Genomic DNA, 17476 nt, shown 5'->3' on the forward strand with positions numbered 1-17476 from the left:
GTGCATACCTATAATTCCAGCACTTGGGAAACTGAGGCAGGAGGATTTAGAATTAGAGGTCAACCTGGCTATAAAACACTCTCAGAAAAGAGAGAGAGAGAGAAGAAAACAGTCTGCAGAAGGAGGTAGAGTGCTTGTGTAGTGTTCAGAAGGCTATGTGACAGATCTCCAGCACAGCAGAACAAGAAAGCACACAAACACCCTCAATTCTTTTTGGCATTGACCAAGGAGCCAGAGGATGCTAAGAAGCCTAAAAGTTAGACAGCTGCCAGTAACCCAAGACACTGGTCAAGAGAGCCACAGGCGTAGGAGTGGACAAGCTACACGCACGCACACTCAAGTCCCCAGCATCTGTGGGGTAACTTCTCTACAAGATTTAAAATACAACACCTTAGCTGGTTTCAATGAAGTCTCAAAGACATAACTTTTTTTTTTTTACTAATTTTTTTAGATTTATTTATATGTATGAGTCTTTTGCCTGCATGTATATCTACAGCGTGCCTGGTACCCAAGTAGGTTAGAAGAGGACAGCTGAGTCCTCTAAAACTGGAGTCATAGAAAGTTGTGAACAGTCAGTACTAGCAACTGAACCTGGGTCTTCTGCAAGAGCAATAAGCCCCCTAAAACCTAACTTTTAACATATTAAGTTCGATTAATATTAAAATAATTTTAGCCGGGCGGTGGTGGCGCATGCCTTTAATTCCAGCACTCGGGAGGCAGAGGCAGGCGGATCTCTGTGAGTTCGAGGCTAGCCTGAGCTACAGAATGAGTTCCAGGAAAGGTGCAAAGCTACACAGAGAAACCCTGTCTCGAAAAACAAAAACAAAAAAATTTAAAACTAGGCTAGAGCAGAGGAGCATTAAGGCATACTGTACATAACTGTCATTTTATACATGGGCAAAAAATTTGCCACAGATACTAAATGGTCAACCTCAAACTAACTCCCAGTAAATTATTTTGATTTACAGTTCATATCCAAGATACATAAAACTAATGAAAACAACTCCCTATGCACATGGCTTTGGATGTCTTCCACTCTAAAAGCACTTTTGGTTCATGAGAACAACATTTGATCAATTTGGGGAAGGAGTGGTACGGGAGGAGAGAGAAATGAGCCAAACAAAAACCCAGAAAACAGCAATGATAAACAATACAAAACAAAAACCTACCGTGAGACATAGTCTATCAATATTTAGATTACATGGTTTTAGCAGAAATCAGTCACCTCAAAATATATTGACTACGTTTCCCTTAGCATGGCACTATATTCTAATAAAGTAAGTAAAGTTGACAGTGATCCCCGGGTCTTCTGATGAGTCCAAGCCTCTAGCTGGGGTGTCAGGGCACACACCTGTAAACCCAGTATTCAGAAAGCTGAGGCAGGAGGATTGAAACTTCCAAGCTAGCATTTACTATACAGCAAGTTCAAGACCAGCCTAAACGAATGTAGCAAGATTTAATAAAGTTTGGGGAGCACAGCTTAGTGTCAGAGAGCCTAGCATGGCAGGAGGAGGGCCTGAGCACAAACCTCAGCATTTGGTGGGGGACCCAAGTTTCAGAGTAAAGACCTTGTAATAGTCAAGTTTTGGTGAGTAACCAAATAATTATGGAAAGCTGTAAACACAACTTCTACCACACACTTAATGAGTAAACACCCTATAAAGGATAATGTTTCCTTGCTTTCTGAGGAGGGACACAAGTTTCTGACTGATGGAAACGTTCTTAAGAACTGCTCATAAAAAGGACAGCTTACCAAAAGGAGGTAGTCCGTAGGTTTGGGTTGCCTGAGGATAGACAGCGTAGGGTTGAGACTGCTGCAGTGTCTGGTACTGACTCTGCCCAGGGTAAGCGGTTTCCGAAACAGGAACTGAGAGGATATGTGCATAAGGTCTAGGAAAATGAAGAAAATGAAAACTTCCATATGTGGCTCATTTTAATTAATGAAAATGGACAAAACAGTTAATATCACTAAAACAAAGAATCCAGGAATGAGGAGATTAACTTTCCATTGCAAAATAACTCTTATTATGGTCAGAAAACACAAGTTTGTCCATTACTCTTTCCAAGGAATAATTTTATGAAAAAGTAAATAGTTTCAAACATCTTCCCAAGTTCTTACTATTACCCTACAAAGAACTATGTTACATGCAAGACCCTAAACGAGATACTTATTTAATCCCCTAAAAGAGGATCACTTATTTATACCCTATGTTGGGTAATGACTAAAATCTGGGCTGGGGACATAGTCAGTTGGTAGAGCACTTGCCTAGTTGGTAGAGCATTTGATTGTTAGCACCACATGAACTGAGTTTTGTGGGGCAAGTCTGTAAACCCAGGACTTGTGGGGTGGAGGCAGAAGGATCAGGAGTTCAATGTCATCTTTTACTACAGAGTGAATTCAGTCACCCTTGACTCTGTAGTGAGTTTGAGGCCAGCCTGGGTCTCTTAAGACCCTTTCTCAGAAAACAAAACAAAAGCAACACTTTAGAACAATTCAAGAATGGACAGAACAGAATTAGCAGCCAGCGTCTCTTCATCCAAGCACTGAGCCAACTGCAGTTCTCAGACACGGAAGGCGAGGCTGATGGAGCAAGGAAAAGCAACCACATCAAAACTAGGGAGTGGCCAGGCATGGTGGCGCACGCCTTTAATTCCAGCACTCGGGAGGCAGAGGCAGGTGGGTCTCTGTGAGTTCGAGGCCAGCCTGGTCTACAGAGCAAGTTCCAGGACAGCCAGGACTCTGTTACACAGAGAAATCCTATCTCAAAAAAGCAAACAAATAAACAAACAAAAAACCCCAGGTGGAGTGGAGGTGTGCTCCAGTGTCCTGTGTTTCCTGTGAAACAGGAGCCAGCTTGGCTGATAGACCTCAGAAGTCACTTTAAACTTCAGCACACTGCCACTAGTCGGTGCCAGTCACACCAGTGACAGCCAGGGAACCAAATTCACCAGTGAAATCCCTGCAACTTCACCCTGGCTTTCTGACTTGGTAGTTTACCCATTCTACTATACCCTATATATAAATTCTATTTATTTTATTTGGCATATTATGATGTAAGAAGAAGTGCTATTATATACCATAAAAGCTTAATAAATATGGGGTAGGAGGATGTCTTATGGGAAAAGATACCCCCGCCCCCAAAAAAACCCACCTTTGGGAGAAGCAGATAATAAAGAAGAATAGAAGGAAGAAGCATGTGAGCCGAGCAGGTAAACTGTACACAACTGAGAGACGGTATTCCAGGACAGAGCAAAGCGCTGCAAAGGCGCAAGAAAGGAGAGCCAGGGTCTCCTATCTGAGAGGAAGCCTTCTACTATCCTAAGGGAGGTACATCAGAAAGGGAAGGAACATGCAAAAGTAGAAAGACAGACACACGGCCTGAGTGCCAGGCGAGAGTCGGACAAACCTCCACAACAGGAAGGCCCTGGCTCACCGAAGGAAGGTCGGCAAGAGCAGAGCTGTTCTTTAATAAAGATTAATGGCCCACTGCTTTCTGAAATGGACATAACAGTGGGGCGGAGGCCAGTTAAACAGGGATTTTAATGCAGTGCTCCAGTACGTGGTGAGGAGGCGGAAATGAAGGGAGGGGGCACACCCGAATAAAGAATCCCAAAGCAGCAGCTATGCACGTTGGGGATGAATCTGTGTACGCAATAGACTCGTATTTCAACAGTCTCATTAGCCAGATCTAAGCCTGGAAAATAGTTTAGACAACAATTGCTACTCACGTCACATGAGAATATTCTGAAATAATACTGTCTCAGGACTGTTAATTTCCAGATATTGTAAAGACCATAGTCTCTTTTCCCATATGTCTTTACAGATATCACCAGGATAGTCAGAATATTTCAAAAATGAAAGGAAAAGATGCATTATCTCACTTGTTAGTCTTTCAAACTAATTAACAGTACAACTTGGATACCAGAAAGCTTGCAGAGTTGACATGTGTTTCACATTTAGTATCTAATCTAGGTGTGCTCGATCTGTGGCCTATAGGCTGAATTCACCCCAGGACAGCTATGACCGAGACCTAGTACATTTGTAGATGACATGTCAAAAGAGTGGAGCATCCTATGACATGTAAAATCTCCCCAGAATGCTTCCAGAAGACAGTGTTAACACTCCACAGAAGAAAACCGCATGAGAATGGCTGGCCCAAGAAGACATTCCTGTTAACACCAGAATGTGGGAAATGTTAGTTAGCTTGTTTCTTTAACTAAAGGTATAAGCAAATGGGTACAACAAAGAAAAATGCCAGTTTCCTTTTCCGAGCAGCCTCACAGGGCTCTCTCACCTCTGTTACCAATTTCTTCATGACTCTTGCATTTGCTCATTAAACTAGCAAGAGCACACTGGTTTAGTGGGTGCAGCTGTTTATGTCTGTTTGAATAGGTCCATTCTTCATTAATACATAACCGCAACCTGGTACAAACATTGTTCTGCACCCGGCCCACCTTAAAGATGATTAACCTGGGTCTTAAGCACTGACCGTATGCTATGAAGGCCTAAAATGTACCTCTTTGTAACTCTCACCCACCACCCCTGTCTCAGAGTTGTCAATCTGGAGCCATCCTGAGCTGCTTTTACTGCTCCGTATGTCAACATAGAGAAAGGAAATGATCCTATCACTAACTGCTTTTTGATCAGTAGTCTACATTTTGAGTGCCTACTCAATTAGAGTGGGTTCCACGCAATAGTAATCTATTCCAGCAACCATGTGATTTTTAAAAGGATGATAGATTTTATTAAGATGTGACGAAAACTGGAGTAAGGACAGAACAAGGGAGGTGAAAATAGTTAAATATTAAATTTTGCAATGAGCCTAGAGAAAAGTTTGGAAATAATTATTCAACTTACTTTGCAGAATACATTTGTGAGGTATAATCATTGGATGAGCGAGGGATGTAATCGGTGCATGTCATAACTGAAAGAAAGATATTATCAGGTAAAAAAAAGTTAGAACATTAAAAAATCAAATGGGAAAACACATCTTACTATATAGTCCTTCAAAGTAAATAACACACCGACTGGATGCCAAAAAGTTCCAAAGACTGTGTAGCAGAAAACACCTCATTTCTCTGTTTACAAACCTGCCTGTAGAATTTAAGAGGCAGTAAAAGAAGCAAGATAGGATGGAGAGGGATAGATGGACACAGAAAAGATCTGAAGATAAACCAACTAATTCCCACTTTCTCATCACTAAGCTATCTCTGAAGGAAAACGCCCTAGGCTCTCAGCCATGCTCACTGACAAACTTAGAAAGCCAAACCCATATCTAAGAAATTGAATGATGCTTCTTCTTCATCTAGACTCGGGGTACTTACTCTACTCTTAGTGAGAAGCCCTAGGAACGACCTGTGAGACAGATTTGGTAAAGGTGCCTGGTCTCATTTGGAAACCATTGCTATCGCTATGCAGACTCAACAGCAGTGCAGACGAGAGCAGTTTCTGTGTTGTTACCTTCCACTTTATAATAGAGGCTTGTTAAAGTCTGGCCAAGCAGATGCTCTGAGACCCAGGGAGTGCAGGACTTTTCCCTCCGATGCCCTCCTGCCCTCCTGACTTTGTCTGGAAAAAGTGGCTATGAAAGCTTGACTCTCATGCTCACAACCGGGATAAAGCTTGAGCCACATACTAGCACCCCTTCAGTTCATCACCCACAGAGCTGCACCGTAACTGCTCCGCCAGCCTCCTCCTCAACTGTTCAGACTTCCCTCAGCAGCACCAAAGGAGCTGCTCTGGTGCAAAGACGGACTGAAGCTGAAGCACTGGCTTTTACCTAACAAGGTTCCCAGAGTGACTCACACAGAAAGGAAGGTCAAGAGAGGAGGGGCCAATTCACACCCAAGAGTAAGACAAACTTACAAGTGTGAAGTTAGTGTAAAAGATTTTGTCCAATGACACTGTTTGAGGCCTTTAAAAGATTATTAAAAACTTGAAGATCACTTTCATCTATATTCAGATAGACAGAAATGAAGGTAATATCAATTAGGTGTGAACATCTTATCCATCATAGAACATAAGGTAGGGTCATTCAAATTCTGCAAGATGGTTTTCTCTCCGTTGACAGGTACTCAAGCCCTATCTACCTCTCCTCCAATGACAGACTTGTTTGGAGTGGATTACAAAGCTGGGGCATAATCTGTCATTATACAGTAGGGGATTGAAACAGTAGTTTTTGTCTTAGACTACAGTAACAACAGTGAGGATGGGCCGAGTGCAGGTGTCACTAACACTAACACATCACTCTAATCAGCTCCGAGATATGGAATAAGGAAGACAGGGAGGAGGAGGAGGAGGAGGAGGAGGAGGAGGAGGAGGAGGACTTCCAGGTTTGTCAGTTGAACAGATGGTGGGACAGTAATACAGCTTCCTACAATGGGTATGTTTGGGAGAGGAGGAGACAATCTGATTGGTTCAAAGAGACAAAAGCTTCTTATATATTACTTATGACTTTGTTTTCAGACCATAATTAGCAATTTCAAGTAGGCAATTGGATACACAAATGAAATCAGAGAAATCAGACTGAAAATAAAAATGTGGGATTTGGCTGGGCATGGTGGTCCATGCTTTTAATCCCAAAACTCAAGAGGCAGAGGCAAGAGGATCTCTGTGAGTTCAAGACCAGCCTGGTCTACCTAATGAGTTCCAGGCCATCCAGGACTACATAGAGAAACCCTGCTTTAAATTATTAACTTGGAATTTGTTAACAATATATGACATTTAAGTAAAGGATGGGAGGCTCCCTGAGGAGGCAGGTAGCCTAGAACCCAAACCTGGGGCCTCCTAACATTAAATACAGTACAGCTGGAAGAAGGGCCATCAGGGGATAAGGGTCATGAGAGGAGACGTGCTGAGAGAGGGGGAGTCTGAGGACAGACCAATGTCTGCTGCAGTCGGCAAATATGACAGGAACTGAGAACCTTGCCCAGCAGTTTCATGGGAAGAGAGACAACAGAAGCTAAGTCAACCAGCTGAAGAGTGAACAGGCGGAGGGGAGCAAGCGAAGGCAACCCTTTCCGAGGTTCCGATGTGTCGTGAAACACAGAAAATCTGCAAATCACAAAAGATGCAAAGAGCTTTTGCTGCCTTCTGAAGATGGCAGCTAGCAGAGCACACCTCTTTATGGCAAGAAGAGTTAAGAAGAGGAATGTGATGATGCAGGAGGGAGGCGAGAAGACCATCACACCAAGTCTTCCAAGAGGAAGGCCAGAGGGTTTAGAATGCAGATAAAAGGATTTAGATTTGACAAGACAGGGATACTCTTCTGTTCTAACAAGGAGGAAGTGAGGCAGTATCACAAACACAGGGGGAGGACTGGAGACGGGGAGTGAGCACAGCAACTCCTCCTCACGGGGCTTTTACTGGAGAAGACAGCAGCTAAGCAGGAGGAAAGCTGAGAGTGAGTCTTGATGTTCTGAGAGAAGCGGTGGTATAAATTAAAAGGGAAAGCTCCGCAGAGAAATGAAGGCTTCCCAACAGACGGAGTACTCACCTGAGGTCTGTGCTTATGACGAGCAGTAATTACTCAGTTAAGTATGTAATTCCATCCAATAATGCTTAGTTATTTGTACACATTTACAGAGAAGAGGGAGAGTTGAGTTAAATTAGGGTTGGGGTTTAGGATGAACATTTGATTGATAGGTAGGATTACTTGGTTTTATTTCAAGTTTTTGTTTTAATCCTCTTTTAGTAACAGTCAGACATTAGCCCACAAGCTTTTTAAATTTTAATAAAATGCTACTATTTTAGAAATTCAACATCCAAACAAAAATAAAGGCACTGAGTATGACTCCTTGGATGAGCAGATTCCTTGAGACTTGTCCTCAGCTAGTATGTCAATGACGCTTATCAGAGTACAGGTATGAACATTGGGAGAAGAGCCTTCTAGATATTCTGGATAACCCAGACACTCAGTGAAACCCCATTATACAAGAATAACATCCCTTGGTTATAGTAATACCACATCCACCGTGCATAAAACATAGTACTTACTTTCCTCTGACATGCTAAGATTTGACGCAAGGCTGGATGTCTCAGGCTTCTGATCACTGACATCCGGGTTGTTTACTTGGCTAGGAGAACCAAAACAAACATATTAGCCCCTGAATGAGTTGCTATAATGCTGAAAAGGATAAGCTCAAACCCATCTCCCCTTAGGCTGTTCCAGTAAGAAGTAAATCTAGATGATCTCCTAATTCTTGGCTTTTAGCAACTCAGATGAAAGGAGGAGGCCCAAGGCAGCACTTTCGACATCCGACTGCTCTTTGTCATATCCTGAGACCCTTGAAATTTCGTATCACTTGGAAGCCCCAGCTACGTCATGAACAAGTCAAACATTTTTCTCTAAGATCATACATTAAAATAACTCTGAATATCGAATACAGTACTGTCACTTCAATATATATATATATATATATATATATATATATATATATATATAGTATACGGATGGATCACAATGTAATGTGTTGGTATTTATACTCTGAAATGCAAACCAAGCTAGTTAACAAACACCACCTCACATGCTTATTCTTTGTGGTAAAAACATCTGAAATCTATTCTTTTGGTAATTTGAAAGACATGGTACTTTATTCCCACACCATTCTGTGTATCTGTTACTTTGGTTAAAAATATAACAAAGTAGGGAGATGTCTAATTAGAAAGTGGGTCATCATCAGCTACAAATCTTAATTTGAAGAATTTTTTAAAAATTAAATAGTTTGTTCCCAAGGAGGAGTTCTGAGCCTTAAAACCATTCTCTATTATTAAAAAAATGAAGTTTGGTGTGGTGTTATATACCTATAATTCTAGCACTAGGGAGATGTAAGGCAGAAAGATCAGGAGTTCAAGGCCATCTTCTAATACATGAGCCTGAGGCCAGCCGAGGCCACAAGAGTCCCAGAGACAAAGTTGATACCAACAAAACTAATACCCAGGACACCAGCTCACTGTGGCTGTCTGTCTGCTAACCTGTCTATCTGTAGTGTCAGCGACTTAACCCAGGTCCTCGTGTGGAAAGCAAGCACTATAGCTTTTTTTTAAATTAAGCCTAAGAAAGTTAAGAGAAGTTCTAATAGGTAAGTCATATAAATAAGGAGGATTAAGTCATTACATTAGAAACTACAATGTTGCGAGTATGCCACTAAAATTCTGAACTAGCAATGACTCCAAGCTGAGTCCTTTCTAATGTTTTCCTCCTTTTCTTTCCCTGTAAGCCCATTGTTCCATCACTTCCTCCCACGATCGCATAGTGGTTAGAGTACACCTTCTATTTGCATGTGGTGACTCACTCCTAATTCCAGGACTTAGGATGCTGAGGCAGGCGGGTTCATCATAAGTTTGAGGCCAGCATGGGTTACAAAATTAGTTTAAGGCAAGTCTGCACAAAAGAGTGAGACATTATCTATCACAAAAAACTAGCTAACTTTATTATCAAATGTAAGCTCTAGAGCTGGAGTGCCAAGTTCATAAACCACTTTTCCAATAACTAGCTGTAGAGTTTGGACAACTGATACAATTGTCCAAGCTTCAGTTTATTTGTCAGTGAGTTTGATAAAACAGAACGTGCCTCATTGGGTTATAAAGATAATGAATGACAATACATACAAAGTAGCTAAGTCCAGATATAACAAGCACACAGTAACCACAGCTGTTCTGTTTCTTGGTTCCAGCCCATGTACACTTCCCACATTTACACCCTGTTACTCTTTCTTCCCAGGGAGAGGTAAGGGCTACTGTGCCAGAGGCTGTACATCTGAGCATAAAAATGCCTAATCGGAGGTAAAAGTAGTTTCTACATAGCAACATTTAAAGCTCTCATGACCTCTCAAGCTAACCTCTAATATCAAAGTATTAATAAAGAATTTTCTTCTGGTATATTTTGAATGTTAAATCGAATTTCCTCAGCTTCATTCATTCATTCATTCATTCATTCATTCATTCAGAGGCAGGATTTCATTATGTACCCCTGACTGGCCTGAAATTTGATATAATGACCAGACTGGACTCAAACTCAGACATCAACCTGCCTCTGCCTCCTAAGTGCTGGGATTAGGGGCATGCACCATCATACCTACCACATTTAATTGAAAAAACAAACAAACAAAAAAAAGACCACTTTTTTTTTTAATGTATATGAGAGTTTTGCTGACATGCATGTAATATGGACTTGTGTGTGCCTGGTACTATGGAGCCAGAAGAGGGCTTCAGATCCCCTAGAACTGGAGTTATAAACAGTTGTAAGGCACCATATGGGTGCCGAGGACAAATCTTGTTCCTCTGCAAGAGCAGTAAGTGCTTTTAATGGCTTAGCCATCATAGCCTGGAAATTTAATTTTTAAAGCAAAATTTTCAAACAAAGTTCAATTTTATCTTTGCTCAAATGATTACACTTTTGGAATAACAATGTACTACCCAAGTTATAACCATGGAAATTAAAGGGGACAGGAAAGAAATGGCATGAACTAGTTATACTGATCCACACCAACATGCTAAATCATAGTGCCCTGAATTTTACGTAAAAGTTAAGGACTTCTGAGTCCCACCTCATACCTACTTAAATAGAATTCACACAAGGAAGAACTTGAAACTGGGCCAGAGTTCCACATTTCCAACTGCAACGAGTTTCTTTTCTGTGTACTTGGGTAACTCTGAGTTAGTTATAGTCACTGCTGAAGACTATTTTTAGATCCTGAATCTTTTTTTTGTTGTTGTTGTTTTTGTTTTTCCGAGACAGGGTTTCTCTGTAGCTTTGGAACCTGTCCTGGACTAGCTCTGTAGACAGAGAGCCACCTGCCTCTGCCTCCTGAGTACTGGGATTACAGGCGTGCGCCACCACCACCCGGCGCTAGATCCTGAATCTTAAAAGTGATATGTCCTCGGACACACTGGGCATACCAATTCTAAAAAGTCTTTGATTCTAGTATGATTTAGAATTTTATTATAGCAAAATCCCCTACACATTCAACTAAACATGAACAGATTAGAAACACACTACCAAAATAGTGAATTAACTCTAGCACTTTGTTCAATGTTTAAAACTGTCCCCAGAGAAATTGTATATTGCCTGAAAATAATTGCTTTCAGAACATATAAATGTAAAATTTTGCTTAACAACAAAGTTGCTTAAAAAATAAAAATGTATTAGCCGGGCGGTGGTGGCTCACGCCTTTAATCCCAGCACTCGGGAGGCAGAGGCAGGCGGATCTCTGTGAGTTCGAGGCCAGCCTGGTCTACAGCGCGAGATCCAGGAAAGGCGCAAAGCTACACAGAGAAACCCTGTCTCGAAAAACCAAAAAAAAAAAAAACAAAAAACAAAAAAATAAAAATGATTGCCAGGCAGTGGTGCACGCCTTTAATCCCAGCACTCTGGAGACAGAAATAGGCAGATCTCTGTGAGTTTGAGGCCAGCCTGGGCTACAGAGTGAGTTCCAGGAAAGGCTCCAAAGCTACACAGAGAAACCCTGTCTCGAAAAACCAAAAAATAAAAGAAAAAGAAAAACACTCAAACTTCATAAACTGAACAGCCTAAGTATCTTTTCATTCAACAGAACTCTTATCAATTATCAATGACTGATAGAAATAAAGAAAAAGTAGAAGTATTATTCATCTTTAAAAAGATACATGCTATAGAGAGACACACCTGAAGACATTACTAAATTACAAAAGGCTATATATGTACGTCATTTTTACTATATACATAATCGTATAGTCCTTTACATGAAGTTTTTAGAACAGTCAATCCCACAGACTAATCTCACAAACACGGAAAGATGTAGAATGGAAGATGCTAGGGACAAGCAGAGAGGGGTAAAGGGAAGCTCTGTTTAACAGGTATGAAGTCTCAACATGGGAAGACAATAAAAGTTACAGAGATGGATAGTGTCAGTGGTCCCACAAGTTCACGTACACACTGATAATGAATTACACTTTTAAAAGTGTTTTAAGGGCTGTGGGATGTAGCTCAGAGATAGAGCTCTTCCTAGGATCCTCAAGGCCCTACATTCAATCCCTAGTGTGGTGGATGGAGGGGAAGGTTTAAGGCTGGGCATGGTGGCTTAAGTCTTTAAACCTCAGCACTCAGGAAGCTAAGGTCACAAGTGAAAAGCCAGCATGGCCTACACAGTATGACTGTCAAAGGAAGAGGGTAAATGGTAAATTTAAGGATACTTAGCCATAGATTTAAAGCTTACCAAAGGAAGAAAAGAACTGCAGGAAAAGACAGAGTTGGCAGGTTCTGTAGCGCAGCAGGAGAACTGACTTCCCAGGAAAAGGAAACAGAAAGTATCCACAACCAATCTGCTGGAAGCAAGATGCTTCTTTTTTAATGTCTCTAATTTCTCTTTGAATTAGGTAGCAAGTTCCCTCGCTGAGTGAATAAAAATGTGGGAAGTAAAGAGAAAGGGAGAAGACAGGAGGCAAAGATGAAAGGAAGACAGACTTAAGATGATTTTAGACACCGGGAAATCAGACACACAGAGAAGGATATCTATGTGCCTATTTGAGACGTAACCATGAATGGAAACTAAGATGAGTCAGTATAGTTTGGTGCTGTTCTATTACAGTGCTATGGTGACAGGGAGTAAGTGAATAATCTGGGTTTAAGCAAAGTTGTGGTTTTATTGGCAAGCAGATCAGGAATATGCATGGAATAGGTGGACAGTTGGGTTTAAGCAAGGATGTACTTTTGCTGGTAAGCATAACACAGGAAGAGTGGAGAAAGCTAACATGTTCAAGGGACAGACTATAGTAGTAGATCTTTTTTTCTTCCCCCTGGCTTTTTTCTAGACAGGGTTTCTCTGTGTACCCCTGGCTGTCCTGGAACTTGCTCTGTAGACCAGGCTGGCCTTGAACTCAGAGATCCACCTGCTTCTGCCTCCCAAGTGCTGAGATCAAAGGTATGGGCCACCACCACCCCACAGTAATAGATCTTATAACTTAACTAGCATAAGAAAGAAACTGAAGTCCATTTTGAGAGAAAAGCCAGTGGGTAATAAAGAAAATATGCTAGAAATTTAAAATGGAAGCATGAGCTACATGGCCAGAGTGTCAGTTGCAGGGTAAACAATCTGGAATTATCTATGTGGTAGTAAAAATAGCATCTTGAAAAACGTGTTGGAAATGATGCAGTTCCTGGCTCGGTGGTCAGTGGCTAACCGGCAGGAGGTACAACTGGAAAAAATGACCATCATGAAGGCACTGGAGACAGACCATGAGGTGCTACAGACACCTCCTTTCTACAGGAGTGGAACCAGCGTTTGGAGTACCACACGCTCAATTGACAATTAATGCCAAACTCTTCCTATTTCCCTTATTTTGGTCTCTCCTTCCTTTGTACTGTACATTTGACTGAAGAATATATCATTTTTCATTTATGAGTTTCTCCACAAATGCCCGATATATATAAAATGAACTCAGTAATACTGTTTAATAAGTAATGAAGGCATAACAACATCAACAAAAGATCTGCCTAAGTATCAGAGGGAAAGCTATTTTGGAAAAGTAGATTTTTGCTTGGTTTTGGGGGGCAGGGTCTTGCTGTGCTGCCCAAACTAGTCTCATCAATCCTATTTTGAAGAGGAATTTTAATCTGAAACTAAATCATTTCAAAATGCAAAGGTAACAGTGAAAACCTAAAAGGCAGCAGTCACCACAAAGCATGCCCCTATACTAATCAGCACAATCATTTAAATGAAGTCCAATTTTATAAATACCTTAAAGTTTGTTCTCCTGGTTCCTGCATCTTGGCTTTCTTCACCTGCAAACATCAGTACACATCGAAATCAGTGCAGTAATCTCATTCTGAAACCCTAGCTGCAAACACAGTTGTTTCTCCGTATCACAGGGCTGGCTCCAGGAATCCTCACTAATACCAAAATCTGTAGATGTTCAAGTCCTTTATATTACCATGCATAGTTCTCATGTACTTTAGACCACCTCTAAATTACTTACAATATCTAATACACTATAAATACTATGTGAATAGTTGTTATACTATATTATTTAGGAAATGAGACTGTTTATACAATATGTGCACTAAAAAATATTTTTTGTCCATTATATTTACCCTTAGTTGGTTTAATTCACAGATACTGACACTTGGTAGAGAAATTTTACTATATATTAACCAATATGTATTTCATTTTGTTTTTATTAGACCTAGAATAAATGTTATTACACAAAAATGTGAAACTTTTACATGACAGTAGTTCCTTACAATAAGCCAACCAAGGGGTTGAAGAACCCCAGGATGACATGCAGACTCTGACAAAGAATCTAACCCTATAATAAAAGTGGGGGGAAAGAGATGTAGCCCAAGGAATAAGGAAAACTGGTTTAAATAGAAACTGAATTGAAAACAAGAAAAGTTCAACTACAGTTTACTGCCTGTCATCATTTTACAATTAACATTTTCAGCTCTTACTAACCCACCTTTAAATAGTATTCTATGATTTGGGGGCTAGAATGATGGCTCAGTAGTTAAAGAGTACTTTTTGCTCTTGCAGAGGACCCAAGTTCAATCCCCAGCACGTACATACCATTATGTCAGTTCCAAGGGACCTGAGCCCCTCTTCTGACCTCCTCACATACATACATACATACATACAAACAAACAAAACACATACAGAAATAGTATTCTATGATTTAATTCAACTGAGAATGCCAGTGTGGTGGCGCATACCTTTAATCTTAGCACTATGGGGGGACAGAGGCAGGTGGATCTCTGTGAGTTCAAAGCCAGCTTGGACTACATAGTGAGTTTCAGGCCAGCCAGAGCTTAAAGAGCCTGTCTAAAATAAACAAATAAATAAATAAATAAAAAGTTATTAGTTGAGGTTGGGGATTTGGCTCAGCGGTAGAGCACTTGCCTAGCAAGCGCAAGGTCCTAGGTTTGGTCCTCAGCTGGGGGGGTGGGGGGAGTTATTAGTCTAAGCTGAAACCTGATAAATTGAATTTAGTAGGTAAAGAGGAACTTGTATCTGGGGTGGAGTGGGGGCACAGGCCAGTATGTACAGAAAGTCATAAAAAGGGCTCAACTAGAATAAAGAACATGAAATCAATGTACTAAAGCCTCACTGCACCTCGGAGTAGTGCGTGTGAAAGAAGAGACGACGGCACAGGGCAGCATCAGTACACAGTAGATCAGGGAGCGGGGCCTACCTTGAGGATAACAGGGAGCCTCTGAGGCCTTGCAAGATAACAGACCAGTCTGATAAGACAGAGACAGACGACGGACAGGAGGGAAACAACGTTAAGTGTAAAAACAAAGAGGCTACTGGATCAGCACAGATGGGAGGGGATGCCCTAAAAACAAATCTCAGAGTAAACTAAAGGCCACAGCTGGACTGTGCTGGTTTAGAACACACTCCCCTATACTGTCCACTTCACTATAGTAATTTTTAAGCTGTGTGCTAATTTCAGGCATTAGACGGGGATGAGTTGCTAAACCCAATTGTATTAGACACAAAAACACATACATATATACACACTATACATTTATTCTTTTCTACCCACCAAAAATCTGGTAATAAATGAAGGAGACTCATCTCATCTATTTACTGCATTTTTTGTCCCCTAAACACATGGGAACATAAAGTCAGCATTAGTCATAGTATAATATGGCAAACACAGGAAATAAAATGGTAGACCTTCTTTTATTTTTTGGAAAAATAGGCACATCTAGAAAATAATACTACCAGGCCACACTGAGCTAAGAGTGAGGGGAAATCATCAATTACAAATAGCTTTGTAAGGTTACCATACCAACCTTACAAAATACAGCACTCCTACCTCCAGATGGAGGGCCCTTCCCTCTGATGGTGTAAGCCTCTACTTGAAAAGGAGAAAACCAAGAGTAACTAAACAATAGGAAATGCCTGAAGGCTAGCTCGGAGGTAAAGCACTTGCTCAGTGGGAGCAGGGCCCTCCTTCAACCTTTAGTACTGGAGACAAAGAAAAACAAAAAGAAACAAGGACGAGACAACAACCACCACCCCAAAAAAGGAAAGAAAGAAGATGGGGAGAGGGCTCACTGCAATTTACAGAGTGAGCATCGCTGAAGAAATCATGTTACTATTCTCTGGTACTTTGAAGAATTCTTCTCAGTTTCCTAGTATCCTATAGCCAGTCACTTCTAAAACTTGGACCTGTCAATATTACTACCCAAACAGCACAGTTTTTTCTAAGGTCCGCTCACTCCGTTTTAGGATGCTGTTAACGAGTCGACATTAAAGCAGCGCAGGGATGCAGTTTCTGGTACTACTCCTTCATTCCTCCCTGCCATCACTGCTGAATAAAACAGTAATGACATGTAAGCAGCGTGCTTCTTTGCAGCTGTTTCAAACGCATCTCTCATTCGCTGGCTTTTGTTTAGTTTAGTTTTTTTTTTCCCCAGAGATAATGAACACTGGTCTGACAACTGTGTTTCTAAGTCTCAGGTCCACTGGACTGCTGACTATGGTGCTATGTGACTGTACTCCCAGCACTCAGAGTTGTCTGTACTTCAAGGCCAGCCTGGATCACAAACAGATTTTGTCTCAAAGAAACAAAGTGGGCTTATGAGGTAAAATTTCTAAATCTGGGAGATCAGAACTTATTTAAAATACCATGATCTGGGTATGGTGGTGCATTCCTGCGATCTCAGGACCTGGGAGGATTGAGGCAGGGGGCTCATGAGTTTCAGGCCAGTCTGGGCTTCTTAGAGAAACACTGCCTCCAAAACAAAAAGAAAACCCCATTCAGGGAGGCTGTCTTTTCTAGCCTCCAGATTACTCCCTTCGTGGAAAAGGAAGTGAAATTCAGAGCTGAGGCAGCCGTCTGTCTTAGCAGCTGGCGAGCAGCGCGGCCACTTGTTCTACCATAGGGATCTCTACCACAGCCTGCAAACAGCTCTTCTCTTGAAAATCAAACACTTACTCAGGTTCCTAAGTGTTTTCCAACAGGAAGTACTCCATGTTTTCTCAGGTTCTGTGCTTGTCCACTAGGCATCTACTAATTACAGGAGCAAGCTGGAAGACAAAGCTGTTTGTATCACCTCTAGAGTCCAGAGATTATAGTCAGAAACACTTCCTCTACCAATTCAAATACTCTTTTTAGTTATTGCTTTGAGACAGGGTCTCATGTAGCCCATGCTGACTTAGAACATGTTATACAGCAGAGGATGAGCTTGAACTCCTAATGCTCCTGCCTCCATTCCCCAAATGTCTTCATTAGGGTTTATTGCTGTGATAAACACTGACTAAAAGCAACTGGGAGCAAAGGTTTATTTCATCTTATACTCTCAGGTAATAAATAATCTTTCACTGAGGGAAGTCAGCAGGAACTAAAACAGAAACCATGAGGGGTGTTGCTCCAGGCAATATAGATGGGGGCCATTTTCTCAATCAAGGTTCCTCTTCCTAGACGACCCTAGTTTCTGTTAACAAAAAAACTAATCATTCTAAGTGCTGGGATTCCAGGTCTGAGCCACTTCGG

General features: G+C 41.3%; 1 protein-coding gene across 2 annotated transcripts in view; it reads right to left on the reverse strand.

Moving 5' to 3' along the window:
* The window catches only part of Eya3 (EYA transcriptional coactivator and phosphatase 3), a 91795-nt gene that overhangs the window by 49741 nt on the left and 24578 nt on the right, over window positions 1-17476 (reverse strand). For both annotated transcript variants that reach the window (XM_052715617.1, XM_052715616.1), the window contains exons 3-6: window positions 13717-13760; window positions 7997-8076; window positions 4859-4925; window positions 1754-1890 (exon numbers count right to left, since the gene is read on the reverse strand). In XM_052715617.1, the coding sequence (XP_052571577.1) occupies window positions 1754-1890; window positions 4859-4925; window positions 7997-8076; window positions 13717-13760 (328 nt within the window). The remainder of the gene's footprint in view (window positions 1-1753; window positions 1891-4858; window positions 4926-7996; window positions 8077-13716; window positions 13761-17476) is intronic.

Source organism: Peromyscus californicus, unplaced genomic scaffold, assembly GCF_007827085.1.
Source record: "Peromyscus californicus insignis strain IS unplaced genomic scaffold, ASM782708v3 Scaffold_5__1_contigs__length_169319896, whole genome shotgun sequence".
In the NCBI taxonomy this organism is placed as follows: Eukaryota; Metazoa; Chordata; class Mammalia; order Rodentia; family Cricetidae; genus Peromyscus; species Peromyscus californicus.